Source organism: Gymnoscopelus braueri (assembly GCF_963280865.1).
Source record: "Gymnoscopelus braueri genome assembly, chromosome: 10".
Classification (NCBI taxonomy): domain Eukaryota; kingdom Metazoa; phylum Chordata; class Actinopteri; order Myctophiformes; family Myctophidae; genus Gymnoscopelus; species Gymnoscopelus braueri.
In genome coordinates, this window is record NC_137611.1 from 15,248,779 (window position 1) to 15,267,422 (window position 18,644).

Here is an 18,644-nt window from a genome sequence, read left to right on the forward strand (position 1 = left end):
CGCCAACCTTTTTGAGGTGCTTGACATTTCACACATTTCTTCTCGCTGTTTTGTCACGCAGTTCTTCCATTGGTCAGAGGTATCCACGGAGGCGGAGCATGTGGTGTTTTCTACTATGTTTGCTATTCAGCATCTCGACCGCTGGGCTGATGGTAAGTGAACAGGATTCACCTTCACTGCACTGCTATTGTCGTTTACACTTAAGCTCTATTGCTTTGGGTACTTGCACAGTGATAAAACATGAATATAGAAATATATATAATATATCTAAACTCTTTGCTTCTGGGGGGTCCCTGGAACAACATATTTTGAGATTGGGGTCCGTGGCCAAATGCATATCATCTTGGGGGGGGGGGGGTCCTTGACATGGAAAAGTTGGAGCACCACTAATATAGAAACGTACTGCCGCGGACCCCCATCTCAAAATGTTTTGATCCAGCGACTCCCCCAGAAGCAAAGATTCGAGTTACAAATGTTTGCTTTTAAAAATATATATTCAAAGATTTGCACACATTTTTCAAAAATAGCAGATCTACAAGCTCATAGCGTGGCACTCGGTGCCGTGCTATGAGCTTGTATATCTGCTATTTTTGAATAGCCAAAGAAATCTTACCCTGATCAGGTCAGGGTAAAACTTGCTCTAAGCACACACCACACACACACAGACTACTGCAGGCGGCCAGCTGATGGAGCTGTTCTGCGCCTTGCACGAGAGGAAATAACTGTCCATATACCATACAGTACTGAGCGAATATATGAATGAATAACGTTATCCCCCTTTCCCCCCCCCCCCAATTAGTTCGTTTTTTTAATGTGTGAAAAACAGCAAAAAAAAAATCTTGTTTCCCTCTGCCAATAGACCAGTATGTTTGTGGTGCCACATTCGAGCCAGATCATTTGGGGCCCAACACTCACCACAGGAGCTATATCATTGCTGTCGGGAAAGAAACCTCTTATCTCCATATTTTAACTTTTTGTGTTTTTTTGGGGGGAAATGAACGCCCTACTTGATCATACTACACTGTATCAAAGTATAAAAAATGGCGGATCTGCAAGCTCAAAACGCGTCTCGAAGCGACGCGTTTTGAGCTTGTCGATCTGCTATTTTTGCTACTTTTGAATTTGAATCCTGAAAAGTAACAGTTTTGGACATAATGAGGTTTACACTCGACAGAGACGATATCAGCTATTATTACAAATTAAAGGATGTCTGTAATATTACGTTGTTTTTCACCAGAAATCTGTGTGCTTCTTAAAATAAGTGTGTCCATGAAGTGTCTGCATGTAAGTGTGTGTGTCTGTCTGTCTGTCTGTCTGTCTGTCTGTCTCTCACACACACACACACACACACACACACACACACACACACACACACACACACACACACACACACACACACACACACACACACTCTCACTCTCTGGCCTATCTCTCCTGTCTCTCGGGGTGCGCGCCGTCCAACTCATTTTTCCAGTTCGCACATAATCTACTTTCAGGTGATATAATATGTGAGTGAAATACTAGTCTGTACTCTGTAGAGCTTGTTGTTCACTTCCACCCATGCTGTGACTTGCTGAATAGTCAAACAGCGAGCTCTCTCTCCCCCCTGATGAGTTCTGCCGCTGATTCAGCATATTATTCAGGCAGGTGATCAGACCCCACTAATGGCTGACTATACGGGCAAGAACTACAAACAATTGTCGATCCGGCACAGATGCTCCTCGATGGTCCGATTTCCCCATATAAACCTGGGTGTGTAGAGGAGTCTAGACCACCCGATGTGGTTATAATGGGGCGAGGATGACTTCTGGTCTGAGTATTTTCAGTTTCTCATAGTAAAAGCTGCAAGTTTCTCTGGCAAGCGTGGCAAAACAAACTGGACTCCTGATGTGTCACTCATGTATCATAATGTACCGTAGCTGAGTGGTTAGTGAGTCCGCCTGGGAAGCTAGAGGCCCAGGTTCGATATAGATAGATATACAGATATACCAGCTCATAGCGCGGCACTCAGCTTGTAGATCTGCAAAAAAAAAATCTTGAACATTTGTGCAAATCTTTGAATACATATATTTTTTTGAACAACATTTTTAACTCAAATCTTTGCTTCTGGGGGGTCCCTGGAACAAAATATTGAACAAAAAATGACACAGATACTTTCCCGGTCTTAATGGATTAACCCCTAGATCAGGGGTTAATCCACAACGCCTCGCAGCGTGAGGCGTTGTGAGCTTGTAGATCTGCCATTTTTGGCTAAAGTCTAGATTTGGCTAGATCTATTATTTTTGGCTAAAGTTCTCCTCAGAAAAGGGATACTAGGGTTCAAGTGGTTAATGTAAAAAATAAAATAAAAAATCATATCACAAAGATTTGGCGGACCCCCTGTAGTAACTCTGAAGACCCCCTAGGGGTCCCGGACCCCCTGTTGAAGAGCCCTGCCCTAGATGCTACCCAGGCACCGTAGAGTGGCTGCTCCTAGTAGTTCTGTGGATGGGTAAATGCGCCCCAAGGAGTAGTGGGGACCAAATTATTATTATTAAATTATTATTACCTCCCATCGTATCAAAAATGATTATAGTGTCGCACGACTCACGGCCATCGTGAATACACCTCAACAACCAGAACATTTGTGGCGAAGAGAACGTGGAGATGGTTGATAATCTATGTCATTTAGCAGCTAATGTCTTAGTGTCTTAGTGTAGCAGTTTTTTATTGACCCATTAAAAGCATCTGTCATTTTAGATTTTATCTATATAGTACAGCAATATAGGTTTTTCAGACATCTCTGAAGGAGTGGTTCTCAAAAAAATAGCAGATGTACAAGCTCACTTTGTGCCACGCTGCATGCGAGCTGCTATATTTGAAGATATTTGAAAAATATTCTACTGGGGGTCCCCTGGCACAAAACCTTTTTTAAGGTGGGGGTCCGCGGCCAAAAATATATAAATTTGGGGGTCCTTGACACGAAAAGGTTTGAGAACCACTGTTGTATAGTGAAGAGAATGTGGAACTTCTTGATAATCTTATGTAATTGTGCAGCTATTTGTCTTAGTTATATAAGTATTGTTGTAGTGTAGCAGTTTTTTTTTTCATTAATAGGAGTAGTGTTTTAAAAAGATGGCTATATCCATTTGCCAAAGGAGACAGACGGGTTGGGAGAGAAGGCTTTGGTGAGGCAGGGATAGTGGGCAGGCGGGACAAAGTCAAAGCCAGAATGTTTAACCCTTTAAGGCCGGGGAGGGAACGCATGTGTGTCATTTTAAGATCTCTTTGGTCTATTCAAAAATAGCAGATCTACAAGCTCATAGCGCGGCACCGAGTGCCGCGCTATGAGCTTGTAGATCTGCTATTTTTTGAAAAATCACGGGATTTTTTTTTTGCAAATCTTTGAATATAAATATTTTTTCAAGCAAACATTTTTAACTCAAATCTTTGCTTCTGGGGGATTCTACAAATGTCTTCTAAATCCTAACAAAAATCCTTAGAAAAAAAGTTGTTGTAGCTATAATGTCCGTGGTTTTCATGTCAAGGACCACAAAATGATATGTATTTGGCTGGGGACCCCTATCTCAAAATATGTTGTTCCAGGGACCCCCCCAGAATCAAAGATTTGAGTAAAAACTTGCTTAAAAACAACATATGTATTCAAAGATTGGCAAACATTTTCACGATTTTTCAAAAATAGCAGATCTACAAGCTCATAGTGCCGCGCTATGAGCTTGTATATCTGCTATTTTTGAATAGCCAAAGAAATCTAGAAATGACACACAAAATGCGTTCCCGGTCTTAAAGGGTTAAAGAGTTGTTGGCCGTGACCACAGAAATACAGCTTTTTGGAAAACAAAACTGAAAAACACAACAGGGATATATCAGAATCAGAATCAGTTTTATTGTCACTTCCACAATACACACTAGGCATACAGGGGAGCAAAATACCGTTCTCCATAACTCATGGTGCTTCACATTTAAAAACGATAGACACATTAAAAAGAGGCGAGGCCGTTAAAAACATTAAAAAGTAGAGAGCGCAGACAACATTGGTAAAACAATAAGTGCTGCTGATGCATTCAAAGTGCAATGTAGATAAAGTGCTTATTCATCCCTCAAGATGTTAGTTTTGGGGGCAATATGTGGCGAGCGTTCAGGGTTCTGATGGTTTTGGGGAAGAAGAAGCTGTTGGATGACCTGCTGGTGCTCCCCCCCTAAAGCTCTTGAACCGCCTACCAGATGGCAGGAGTTCAAAGAGGTGGTGGGAAGGGTGGGAGGAGTCAGACGATAATAACAACGATATTATCCCAATGATAATTATTTAGTAGGGTATAGGCAGGCCTTTGACATTCAATCTTTTAAAAAGAGAAGGAAAAACTAAACAGGATAATGTCGCTGTCGGGCAGAAACCTCCAATCTCCATATTCTAACTTTGTCTTTTTTTCGTAAATGAAGCACTACGAGCTTTTAGATCTGTTATTTTTGAAAAATCGTGAAAATGTGTGCAAATTAATATATTTATATTATTTTAAAGCAAACATTTTTAACTCTAATCTTTGACTCTGGGGGTCCCTGGAACAACATATTTTGAGATGGGGGTCGGCGGCCAAATACATATCATTTTGGGGGTCCTTGACATGAGAAAGTTTAAGAACCACTGATATAGAAACATACGTTTTTCATAAAACTGTTAGGATTTAGAAGACATTAGTAAGAATCGGCCTCAGGCCTTAATGGGTTAAAAAAATAAAAATTTGCGGCGCGTTTCGAGCTTGTAGATCTGCTACTTTTGATGTTTTTGAATCCTGAAAAGTTTTGGATATATGAGGTTTCCACCCCGACAGAGACGATTGTATAACGATAATACCCAATGATAATTATTTAGTAGGGTATTATAGGCCTGTGGCATTCAATCTTAAAAAAAAAAAAATAGAAAGCAAATCTGTACAGGTAAGATATCAAAAAAAGTCCCCAAGGGGAAGCGATGTATAAACACAACCTGCCAACAGCTTTGAGGCTGCTCTGGTGGTTCCTATACCTGGTGGAACAGACGTCTCCCCGGGGTGTTACGCTCTGTGTTTGCCTTGTTTCCTCTTTAACCCAGTCCTCTCTCTGTGTGTCTGCTAGGAATAATAAATAAAATAAAAAAACAAAGCTATACTGTAGCTCTTAACCCATTCAATCCGGGAACGCATCTGTGTCATATTATTAAGATTTCTTTGGCTATTTAAAAATAGCAGATGTACAAGCTCATAGCGCGGCACCGAGCTTGTAGATATGCTATTTATGGAGAAGAAAAAAAGTGAAAATGTGTGCAAATCTTTGAATATATATATATATACATTTTTAACTCAAATCTTTGCTTCTGGAACAAAATAACGCGGACAAATTCGTATCATTTTGGGGGTCCTGGACATGAAAAAGGTTTGAGAACACTGATATTATAGCAATATACGTTTTTTTTTTAAAGAATCGCCCAGAAGCAAAGACTTGCACAAAGTTTCACGATTAAAATAAAAAAAAGGAGATCTACAAGCTTGTAGTGCGGCACTCGCTACAAGCTTGTAGATCTGCTATTTTTGAATAGCCCAAAGTGTAATATAATGGTTATAGCAAAAAATCTACAATGACTCAGTATGTGTTCCCGGATTGAATGGGTTAACAATGCATTGCTTTCCAGGCACTCGGCGCGTGCCGGTTATCCGGAATGACGTGGCATTAAGTGCAACAGTAAACTTCAATTCCCACACGCCCCTAACGAACATCACAAGCAACCTGGCACAAAGAATTACTGCTAGCAGGGAACCTCTACAATGTCTTAATATCACACCTGCCAGTTCTCCTAGATTGAGTGCTGCCATAAATCATTGTGATGCTTTTGAACCGCAAAAAAAAGTTTTATATATAAAAACAAAAGTTTATTTTTTATATTAAAAATAAATATGAGCAACCGTTTTTGACAGAAGTGTGGAGGCGTGAATATAGCTTTGGAAACTTGGCCCAGGCATCCAGCCAATAAGACACTCAGTGCATGCTGGCAAGCTTTTATAGGAGACTGGCACTAAAAAAATTAAGAAGCAGTGATTTCATTTATTACGTTTATTACAAAAAAATGAGCGATTTCATTGCACCGGAACCGTGACTTCACTTCTTCTGAGTGTCACGTGTGCCCCGTCTCCATGCTCTGCACAGCAAGATGCCAATTAACCCATTTAGACCTGTGATCTGTGTGTCATTTTTTAGATGTCTTTGTCATTTTTAGTCATTTCTTTAAGTATTTTTTTTTTTGTAATTTTTTTTGTCATTTATTTTTCTCAAAATAACTGTATTTAGAAGACATTTGTAAAATCCCCAGAAGCAAAGATTTGAGTTTAAAAACATTACTTTAAAAATAATATATATTCAAAAGATTTGCACAAATCTTCAACATTTTTCAAAAATAGCAGATCTACAAGCTCATACACTCGGTGCCGCGCTATGAGCTTGTAGATCTGCCAATTTTGAATAGCCAAAAGAAACTTAAAAAATGACACGGATTCTCTCCCGGTCTGAAAGGGTTAAAGTCTTACGCCGTCATTAGCCAAAAGTAGCAGATCTACAAGCTGGACAATGCGTCGCACCGCTAAGGCGTTGGGAGCTTGTCGTCCGGCTACTTTCGACACGAGACAAAACTTGTCGTACAACAAAATATAAATCAGACCCCTAAGTGACTCATGAAAACTTCACAGTGCATTTACTGGAAGGTTGGAACAAGACGGAATTTTTTTTTTTTAAAGCCTGTCTGGGGCGTTTTGAGCACAACATTTCCACAAGCATATTTGTTTATGAATATTTCAAGGCCAATATCGATGTGTTTGCATTAGCTGATGGCTAGGTACGAGTGTTGTTGTCCGCCCCCACCTCCTTCAGTTCCTCCACGATAAACAGCATCTGCCAGCTCTGTTCTCTTGGCGGTGACACGCTGTTCGGATGAAGTGGAATGACGTATGGCGAGCGAAGAGGACAGACGCCGCCCCGACCTCTAAAACACACAACTTTATTATACAGGTTTTTTTTTGATTGCACTCTGTGTGATCTGTGTGATTTATTAATCGCTGGGAAACTTAAACGCAAGGTAAAATTATGTCTGTACTTTAGGTATTAAATATGAACATGAAAAAAATAGCTGATCTCCATGCTCACAACGCGTCGTGCCGCTATGTGTTGTGAGGTTGTAGATGATAAAATAGGGCTTAAAAAACATTAAATGTTGCATTTATATAGCGCCTTTCTCCACCGCGCTTCACAATGTGCATTACATTCACCCATTCACACACAAATGGCAGAGGGAACCATGCAAGGCTCCAACCTGCTCATCGGTAGCAGTTAGGGGTTCAGTGTTCACCCAGGGGGAGCCGAGGATCGAACCGGGAACTAGCGTCCCTATTCTGAAGAGAACTTTAGCCAAAAATAGCAGATCTATAAGCTCACAACGCCTCGCAGCGCAAAGAGATTTCAGGTGTAGAGGGAAAAAAGAGCAGGCCAAGTAAATAAAAATATAATAATATGAAACGCAATTTAATACAATATAGAGGGGGTCCCTGCTTCATTTCTCTCTCAGCTAGGGGGTCCTTGGCCTGAAAAACGTTAAAGACCCCTCACATAGACCTTTATTGATCCTGCGGAGAGAATTCTTTTTCAGCTTCACCCAGCTCATGGCTGCTCAGATGGTCATGTTGAGTGCCCCTGGGTGGAGCTGTTGGGCGTTAAGTGTCTTGGTCAGGGGCACTTGGTGCACAACTGATGATGTGTTTAAAAAGTTAAGTGCTCTACAACCTAACAAGGCCACCGACAATAGTCCACATTTCTCAGAGACGAGCAATTTGTTCTTGTTTGCGGATTACTTTGCTTTCCTGGTGTCGGACAAGGACAAATTGCAGGTTGAAAAAGCCCTTTGTTCTGAGCTCAGTAGAATCTGCACATGGCTCGCTGATAACAAACTATCATTACACCTGGGTAAAACTGAATCCATTCTTTTTGGGTCCAGAATTAAACAAGGCCACAGACTTTAGTGGGTGACAATGTTATCACAAGAAAAGAAGAAATTACCTACCTGGGTTGTATTTTAGAGAACAGTATTTCCAGTGAACAGTATTTTCCACGTCGGTCTTCCTCAGCGTTTCAAACTCAGAGTTTGAAACGCTGAGGAAGGCCGACGTGCCGAAACGCGTCCGTTTCTCTAGATGGACCAGTTTACTGTGGCTATTCACCCTTAAAAAATAAATCAAGAATATAACTGAAGAGAGTGCGGATGTTCCTTTATTATATGGACTCTCTATCCACTCAGCCACTGCCACCCCCATATATCGAACAAGAGTCACAAATACTGAGAGAGAATTGTGTTTGAGCTCAGAGTCGCCTCCCTGAATCTGAAGATGGAACATATCCCATCTTGTGGTGGACTGATCTTTTATGGTCTTATCCCTGACTGTACAAAATGTGGCTCATGTTACAACCGCCAATAACCATCTGACTGACGCTCCTTTGAGACAATATCGGAACACTCAGATTTCCTCCCCGAAGGTGTATTCGCTTCAAAAGTCATATGTGAAAAAAGTAAGGACACTATTCTCGTTTAAAGCGTATAAAAAGACGCTTTAAACGTCATTAAAGCTAACATTTTATTTGAGGCATCGTAAGCCCTGTTTAATATACAAGCTCATACAGATATACAAGCTTGTAGATCTGTTTTATTTTTTTGAAAAAAAGTGAAAATGTGTGCAAATCTTTAAATATATATTTTTTTTTATGTATGCGAACATTTGTCAATGTTTTGTTCTAGGGACCCCCAGAAGTAAAGATTTGAGTTACAAATGTTCGCTTCAAAAAATATATATTCAAAGATTTGCACACATTTTCATGATTTTTCAAAAATATCAGATCTACAAGCTCACGAGCTATGAGCTTGTATATCTGCTATTTTTGAATAGTCAAAGAAATCAAAAAAATGACACAGATGCGTTCCCGGTTTTAATGGGTTAAGCATTCTATACATTAGTGTGTGTGTGTGTGTGTGTGTGTGTGTGTAGTGGCACTATCTTTGTAACGCGGCGACGTCAGAAAATGACTTGCACTGGAATACAGTACATGACATTTTTATTACGAAATGTTAATTAATCTGGTATGACTGTGTTATGGCTTTATTAGCCATTATAACTAGCCATACAGTCACTTCAGAAGACAATTAGCCCCCTTGACTGTTTGCATAATTGATGCTTCATAGTGTGGTCCATCACGCTCTGGTTTTGAGTGCGTTGTAATGAGCACATTGTGGCCGTAATGGAACATCAAGAAAATACAAGGGCCATATCAACATATTACTGTATATATACCATATTCATATCACCCTTCCACACAGTAAAATCCTTATAAAATTATCCATTTGTATCTCAGAGAGTATATAAATGTAACCAGGTCAATTTGATCAACAGAAATGACGTCGGTGAACTATAGGTTACAAATGTAACCCTGGTTATTTGAGTATTACGAGTGAGATGTCTCACTTATGGGAGAGGGCCCCCGGGCGTGATCACAGAAGCATTTAGGACCATGTGCTACATAAGGGACTTGCCGTGGCCCCGGCGCGTTATACTTCTCGCAGATATCACGGAGAGAGAGCAGAGCACGTATCTCTCAGTCTGAGCAACAGTCGAGTAGTTTTAACAGTTCACTAATGGGACCGCCGACAGCTTTCTTAGACCCTAACCCTTGTGAAAATCCTGCGTTCTTCTTCAGTGAAGTCTTTTTGAGCAAGTGAACCACAACGTGTTCAGGTTCGGCGGCCGTAGAGAGTAGCTAGCTGTGTTGGGCAGAGAGACCCGTCTGGTAAATCACAAGGTAACCAGTTTCGTGTGTCGGGAATTGCCCTTGAGCGAGACTCTCCTAAAAGCTATCTGCTGTCCGAAAGCAGAAAAACTAACCCCTCCACCTTTTACCTCCATGTTCTGACCTCCCATCTCTCTGTGTGTGTGTGTGTGTGTCTCCTCCTCCTCTGCAGGCCGGGACGTGGCTGACGGCCCAGACCTACCCGGGCATCTACGCCGCCTGGGCGGCACTGCTCCTCCTGGTTCTCCTCACGCTGGGACGGGCCTTCTACTGGGCCTGCATGAGAGTCAGTCAGCCCCTGCAGAGCTTCACATAAACCCCCCCCCCCCCCCAAAAAAAAAACCTTACCCGACCCCGCATCGCCTGTCCCCCCCCCCGAACCCGAGCCCCGCCCACAGCTAGGAGGGAGTGAGGGCTTTAAAATAAGAAGATACAAAAAATAATATTTATTTAAATCTCAGAGAGAAGTAAAAAAAAAAAAGAAAAAAAAAATAGGTTCTCCCCGGTGGTGGAAAAAGTACTCAAAATTCTTTACTTAAGTAAAAGTATCAATACTGCTATATAGAAATCCTCTGTTACAAGTAAAAGTTCAGAATTCAAAATGTACTTGAGTAAAAGTACAAAAGTATTGGCATCAAAATACACTGAAGTACTAAAAGTAAAAGTACAAAAATATTTGAAAATAGCAGATCTACAAGCTCACAACGCGTCGCGATGCGACACGTTGTGAGCTTGTCGATCGGCTATTTTCAAATAGCCTAGGTATAAAATAGGGCTGAAGTGGTTAATGTATGTTTTATAATATAATCATTTATATCTGAAAAGTAACCAGTAACTAAAGTTTCCAAATAATTGTAGTGGAGTAAAACTACAATGTTTGCCTCTGATATGTAGTGGAGTAAAAGTATTGGAAATTGGAAATACTCAAGTAAAGTACAAATACCTCAAAATGTTACTTAAGTACAGTACTTAAGTAAATGTCCTTAGTTACTTTCCACCACTGGTTCTCCCCCTTTCCTTGTTCTACCTTTTACATTGTAGTCAGTGTTCTAAATGTGATTCTTGAAAACTGGACGGCTACCAAAAGAAGGCGTGGTCCTGCTACTGCTCCATATCTATCAATGATTGTGATGATGACGATGACGATGCGTATAGCCAATGTGTATATCTATATATTCTAATCATGTGGCCAGTGTGGGTTTTCATTTTAACATTTAATTTAACGCGTTTTAACTTCTTTATCCTCCCCTCTCCCCCCTCCCCGTCCCATGTACCTACACTGTTTTTAAATGGTCACTTTAGTCCGTGGCACATGATCCATTGCACCAAAGCCACTTCTTGAAGACAAGGGCTGAGTTGTGTGTCTGTGACGCTTTCCCCCCGAATCCCTTGTCTTACGGGAATAGAGCCGCGCCTTTTTCGATCCTCTAATTTTGTCATTTAGATTTAGCATCTGGGCATTCATAAGCGTTATCGATTTAATCGGTGGAGATGAAGGCGGTTTAATGGTGGTAAATTACAGTAATGAAGTCAGACGATGGTAATTGATCATTGCCGTTATGCTAGCCTCCCCCCCCCCCCCTTTTCTGAGCAGAGATCAAGTACTGCTTGAGTGGCTGTCTGCAATATGAAGCCAGCCATTTCTGGAGCTTAAACTTCTGTTTTAAAAACGCACTGTTTATTATGTGGAATTGTGCCCCTGGGACTGACTTTGATCCAAAGCAGCTTGGAAGCCTTAAAAGAAATATGAGAAAAAAACAAAGTTGTGAGAGAAAGGATTCAACAGCCTCATTTACTACACATGCACACGCACGACCACACACACACACACACGCACACACACACACACACACACAACACGGAGCATTGTTATTTGGAGTTGTGAAGGCTTGAGCATTAGTTTGTCAGAAGAACCGCCAGCCAACCCCCCCACCCCCGCCTCTTAATCGCCTCTGAACATAAGGACTGTGTACATCTTTGCTGTCCTTGTGGACAGCAAAGTGAAATACACAGAACATGTTCAGTGTTGTGCATCAACACTGGCTCAACGGGCGGAGCTTTGCATTAACCACTTGAACGCCAGCCAGCATGTCTTGTTCGCCAAAATCTACAAGCTCACAACGTTGTGAGCTTGTAGATCTGCTGTTTTTTTGGCAACGAGATTTGGTATAGGCGGGAACAAAGCGGTAAAAGTTGTAAGTCCAGTCCAGAAAACTAGAGGGTTTAAGGTGGTTTACAACACTGCCAGGCTTTTTGACCGCCCACTGATAGAATCTTGAACATGTCGATGTTGCTCTGCATCATCGCATCCATCAAACCACTTTTTGGACTGACAGATTATTTGAGCTCTTTGACATACACTGTAGGTCCTTTGTCAAAACTAATTTGATAGGATTTCATTCTTCTAAGTATTTTTTTTCCCTTTGCTTCCTGTCACTGAGTTTTTCCCACTATTCACGATTGCTATTGAAGTCTGACACCTGGAAATGACACAAAACTTAACACACTTCAGCAAAAGGCCAGTCAGATGTTGGTGTTCTCAATCAGATTACATCATTTAGGTCCATTGTGCCATATAGGCTTATCCTCCCCCCCCTAGTCCCATGCATGCATCTTACAGTACATGCATATGAGACTTACTTACCCCTAAATTGCTAAGTCTAATGAGAATCTAATGTTTTAATCTGATGTTTGGAAAGGCGTCAGACTTTAATAACAGTCACGAATAGGCCAATATATCCCAAAAACAGAAAGATATACATGTTTGTGTATTTAGGGTAAATTAATGTCCTATTTACTTACTTTACACTACAGTGTCACACACAATTTGAATTTGAATCCTGAAAAGTAAAATGTTTGGACATAATTATGAGGTCCAAATGTCGACAGACAATATTTAACGTTTTAAGGAATGCAATCCTATCAAACCAAGAGTGACAAAGGACCCACATGTCAAAAAAAGGCTGGTATGGCCTTCACAAAGATGGAGGCTGGCTGTGCACATATAAGGGGTTTATGCTTGTTCTTGTTTTATGTTTTTTACTGTAGTTGCCTAATAGACGGGTGGAGCTTTCCCCGCTTGGCTTGTGGAATACTTGTCATGGAAGGGAGCGCCACCCACCCTTTGCTATAGCTCTTTAGGTCAATATCAAGCACACTTCCTCTCCCAAAGGTAGAAATGTCTAAATGAATATACATACACTACTGTCTGTGGTCCTAAACGTGGTAACGGCTCCTTTGTTACAGGTATATATATTTTGTTTGATTTGTAAATATATTTGTTGATGTAAATGAAAATGACTAAATGAATTATGTTGCTTTTTAACACTTTACGTGATTTTGTTTTTGTTTGTTTTTCGTTAAAGAGGGGTTATTTTTTTTTTACATCCCTTCCACTTGTTACATATTTAGTGATTTCGCGATCGACTAACCTAATAAACCACGTGGGTCCAGAACCACATCTGACTACCACACACACACACACACATATTTATGCACATTCACACTCCTCATAATGACCATGAACCACATTCCAGGATATTATTTCACTCTTTATACACACTTAACTCATTCACTGCCAGACTTATTTCTGGCTGTGTTTGCCCACTGCCAGCGATTTTTTTTTAGATTTTCAATTTATTTTTCCAAATAGTCACAGAATATTTATCTCCAGTATGATCAATCCCCCCTGATGGTTGCTAATCAAGGGGGGTTTCACAAAAAAAAAAATCATCACGACCTCCCGTTCGTTTGTTATACTTCGTTGAAAATGGCATGTCTTGCCCAAAATACATAGTAAAACACAAGAGCCGAGATACAGAATATTTCCCAAATACTTTAAAGGGATTGTTGGCAACATTAAGCCTAAATTTGAAAAATATCTATATATATATATATTTTCCCCTCTATCAGCCACTATATAATGATGCTGGGGTGTTTTCCTGCATTGAAACGCAGTCCTCTTTCTGAAATCGTATTTTCCCTACTGTTTATGTTTGTCTCGGGCCGTAAATTAACGCACGCATGTGCGCATCCGTGCGCGTCCGTGTCCGTGTGAACTTTTTACTTTCGGTTTTAAAACGCTCTCAAACTTCGTTTTAGAGGCACATAATTTACTTTTCAGATAGCGTTTGGATAGAATTTAGTTGTTTAACTTCATATATGTGGTCAATTTGTCATGAAAGAGCCTATTTAAAAATAAAAATTCAGAGAACCGGCAGGGGCGGGCAGTTCCGCGAATTGTATCCGAATAAAGCAACCTATATTCGGCATGGCCCGTTTAGAAGTCCCCTTAACTCTATGGAAGTCCTCCCTGCGTCACCCCCTGGTGGTCGGGGAAACGAACTGCTGGAGTTTTTTTCTTTGTTTATCTCTGAATCGCCTACAATCCCTTTAACCAGGAAGTGAATGGAGCAGTAAATCTTTGGATCACGTTATCTCCTGGTTCTTTGGACCAAATTGAAGGGGGAAAAAAATTGTCCAAAAGTCGTTTTAGTCGTCCTTGGCAGTCTGGGCCTTTGGAAAAAAGTCGTCAAAGTCGTCCTATGGCAGTGAATGAGTTTACACACACATACGGAGACACGGCACCGCACAGCGAGACATACTGTACAGTAGTACGTACACACACACACACACACACACACACACACACACACACACACACACACACACACACACACACACACACACACACACTAGCTAACGGGAATGTGTTTACCCAGCTTGAACTGAACTGAGGTAGCGGATGAAGGAGGTGGTTCTTTTGGAAGTATATACCATGTTATCTGTTCTGTATGTATGTATGCCTCAAAACATGTCCCATCCTCAGCAGTCATTTCAGCATTTAAAAAAAAAGCTGCAATCCATAACTTTTTAGTGAATAAAACCTTTTATTTTTTTGACCCATCTGTGTGGTAGATCAGTGTTTCTCAGAGTGGGGTCCAGGGAACCCCAGGAGTCCCTGAGGGGGTTCTAGGGGGGGGTCCCCAGCTAAATGAGTTGATATCGCATCATAAACAGTTTGACCACTTCTGACCCCTATATCAAAAATTCTTGAACAATTTTAAAAATGTTTGAATATTTGTAGGCGGGTCACTGGCACAAAATATATTCAGATGGGGGTCCGCAGGCCAAATACATGTTAATTTGGGGGTCCTTGACATGGAAAAAAGCTTTGAGAACCACTGATGTAACATAACTGCTCTTCCTGTGGTCAGGCAGAAGGACCACTACTGGTTGACAAGTGGTATTACATGAAGGTCAAATGAAGGCCTCTCCCTTTTTAATAGTCCAAACTGTAGACATTTTGGCCGTCGGCACAGCAGGGCCCGGGTTCAAATCCAGAGTAAGGACTTGGAAGTTACTGTTTGCAGCTTTAAGATGAGTGAGAAATGTGTTGTAAAATGATTTGAAATCATCTCTCTTATTTTCAATGCAAAATCGGTCAAAGAATGTTCTATTGATGTTTTGAAAAGCACTCTGCTCCCCCACCCCCCCCCCCCCAAGATATTGCCATATAAGCTCCAAGGAAATGTTTTATTTGAAACTGCACTGGAAATAACTGAGACTTTCTCAATCCATTGTCAGGTGATTTTTTTTTATTTAATTTAATTACAATATTTTTGCACTTTTGTTTTGAAGAGAAATGTGATTTAAGATTAAAAACATGAACGTGGGATATGTTTTGTGGCGTAACAATCTTATGGTCTTTATCCCTGACTGTACAAAATGTAGGTTACTATGTTACAAGCGCCAATAATAACCAACAACCTGGCTGATGCTCTTTCAGAGTTTGTTTACACAAATAAAGACATGATGATGTATGAAAGCAGACTCTTCATTTACCAACAGATAGGGTCTAGGGATCTAGCCCTGATATCGTCACTGTCGGGTAGAGTCCAAAAACTGTTACTTTTCAGGAAATGGAACGAAAATGTCCAGAAATAGTGAAAATCAGGGCGGTGATGGCTTAGTGGTTAAGGCGCATACCACATAAAGGCTCTGATTCAGCCTGACCGCTATAGTCACAGGTTCGAGTCCCAAGCCTGATGCCCTTTGCTATGTGTCACTCCCCGTCTCTCTCTCTCTCTCTCTCTCCTTGTTTCCCCCTGTCACTATCCAAATAAAGGCAGAAAATCTCAAAATAATTATATAGAAATAGTGAAAATCATGACGTGTTGTGAGCTTGTAGATCTGCTATTTGCACTACTTTTGCTTGACAATCTAGTACGACCGAAGTGCTAGGGGCATTAAATGACGAAAAGATGAAATATGGAGATACAAGGTTTCTGCCAGATAGCAACAATATAATTTATAGGTTGAGTTACTACATTGATCGATGGATAGATAGATAGATAGATAGATAAACAGACAGACAGACCTTTATTGATCCTGAGTGAGATTCAGTTGTCATAGCATGCAGCACCACAGTAAGGATGAAACAAAGGTACAGGTAAGAGTAGAGCACACATCCAGAATACCTAGTAGGGTTTAACACTTGTTAAAATAGGATAACAATATAAAAGACAAGTGTAAAGATGACTTAACATCCGACCTGGCCCTATCTGCGCCTGGGCTTGTCTGGTGTGCATAATGGATAAGACCTATAGACACATAGACTTAAAGATTGACCTGGCTGTCTGCACTTTGGACTGACCGGGTTAGCATAGGCTAGGGCAGGGGTCCTCAATGTTTTCTTCAGGCCAAGGACCCCTTAGCTGAGAGAGAGAGATGAAGCAGGGCCAAATTGTATGGAATGGACCCTTCGCTAAGCCCACCCACTCCACTCTGTGACTGGTGGTGCGAAGTTAGTCACACCCAGGCCTGGCAGCGCCTGGCAAACTCTGCTTCTCACCCATTGACTTGCATGTTAAATGATGGCTTTTCCCCTTAAAAATAATCGATCATTTCAGGAGCAAGAGCTTCAAAATATCTTCTAAATCTAGTCAACAAGGCCTGCAGTAGGCTATGAACTGGACAAATGTGCATGACATTATTTCAATAAACTAAAAACATGGGAAATGTTAGAGGGAGTAATAGCCATGGATACATACACGACGGTCGACTGTTACGACCGTCATGGATGAACTTCAACCTGGTGTTTGCACTTTCTCCATTTATGGCCCATACATCTACATAAATGTTTATATTTCAAATATAAAGTGCTTATCCCATGGCCACGGATGTTACATTTATGTACGGGCTCTCAGAAGTACCCGTATCATCCGTATTGTTCAATAAAAAGCATTTTAATCTGATCGGTGGCCATTTTCTCCCTATGCTTTCAACTGAGTGACCCTATCGGTTGATAGGTGTATTGCACTCTGATACATTATGAGAAAATGGCCACTGATCGGATTAAAATGCTTTTTATTGAACAATACAGAATATACGGGTACTTTGAGAGTCCCGTGCATAATTCTAACATCCGTGGCCATGGGGTATACACTTTATATTTGAAATCTGAACGTTTATATAGATGTACGGACCGTAAATGGAGAAAGTGCAAACACCAGGTTGAAGTTGATCCATGACTGTAACAGGAGTTTTCATGTACCGCAGGGTAAGACTGCAGTAGCAGTTAATACATAGACGAACAAATGAATTAATATACTTTAACGTGCAGAATCCGAAACAGGCAGCGCTGTGATTTTTTTTGGTAACGATTACAGTGATTAGTAGCCTATTATTGACATCACCTGGGCGAGTGAGTCGTGTAACTTTCCTGACGTTAAGCTGTGTATGTGTTCAACAACACAGCCATGCAGCCTTGCAGTTTAAGTGCAGATTTCAGCTTGGGAAAAGCAGCCTCCAACGGGTTTGGGTACGTGGTTCATAGTCACCATTGCGTTATCGTGGTCTTCCTATTCTTGCTATTATGTTGCAAATGATTGTGTGTGTGTGCGGGCAAAATAACATTGACAGCTATGGCAGGTGACGAAAGCTTGCCAGACCTATGCCAGGCTAACAACGGTTGCTAAACTGGCATTGGACAATCGCTTTTGGGGTGGGGTTTAGCGAAGGGTCCATTGTGTTGCAATTGCCAATTTTCATAGATTTCATATAAATTCAGACTAGTTTGATAGCACTAGCATCAGCGTTGTGTAAGTTCATGTTTCTTCAGTTTATTTTACATTATCTTTTCTATTAATTTGTTGTGATATTGTATTTTGTGCATTTTCAGACATTTAACCACCTGACCTTTGGCTCTGTACTTGGTCTTCCGCCTTTTTACCCTCTGAACCAAATCTCTATACAGAAAATAGCCGATTTACAAGCTCACACAACGCCTCACGCTGCGACGCGTTGTGAGCTTGTAGATCTGTTATTTTCGGCGAATTGTTCCCCTATAGGGATGCTAGGATTCCAAGTACTTCCTATCGCACAAAAATGTTGTCCCCCCCCCCTGTAGTAACTCTGAGGACCCCCTAGGGGTCCCGGACCCCCTGTTGAAGACCCATGGGGCTAGGGTATGAACCATTTGCAGATAATAGTGTGATATTGATTGCGAACAAGCACATTTTAAACGAGGAATTATGCGAGCAAGTTTGTCATTGCTTGGGTTTTATCAAGTGGCCACTTAACCGTCACTGATGTTTTGTTAAATTAGGCCCATAGGAGCAGAAGCCCTCTCCCCATTGCACTGCACTATAATATACCTCAATCAATATGAACAGGCTAATGGAACGACTGATCAGCTTAAAATGTTTTTAATATAGTTTAGTGCTCTCTTTTTATTTCATTCATTTCTCTTTTCTTGCTGTTCTGCAGTGGTGGAAGAAGTACTCAGATATGTT

At 41.0% G+C, this 18,644-nt stretch overlaps 1 protein-coding gene across 1 annotated transcript in view; it reads left to right on the plus strand.

Moving 5' to 3' along the window:
• The window catches only part of pip4p1a (phosphatidylinositol-4,5-bisphosphate 4-phosphatase 1a), a 30,064-nt gene extending 18,371 nt beyond the window's left edge, over positions 1 to 11,693 (plus strand). Inside the window, exons 6-7 of the mRNA XM_080441117.1 lie at positions 62 to 152; positions 10,022 to 11,693. Coding sequence (XP_080297243.1) covers positions 62 to 152; positions 10,022 to 10,165 — 235 coding nt within the window. The 3' untranslated portion in view covers positions 10,166 to 11,693. The remainder of the gene's footprint in view (positions 1 to 61; positions 153 to 10,021) is intronic.
• Positions 11,694 to 18,644: the final 6,951 nt, after the last annotated feature.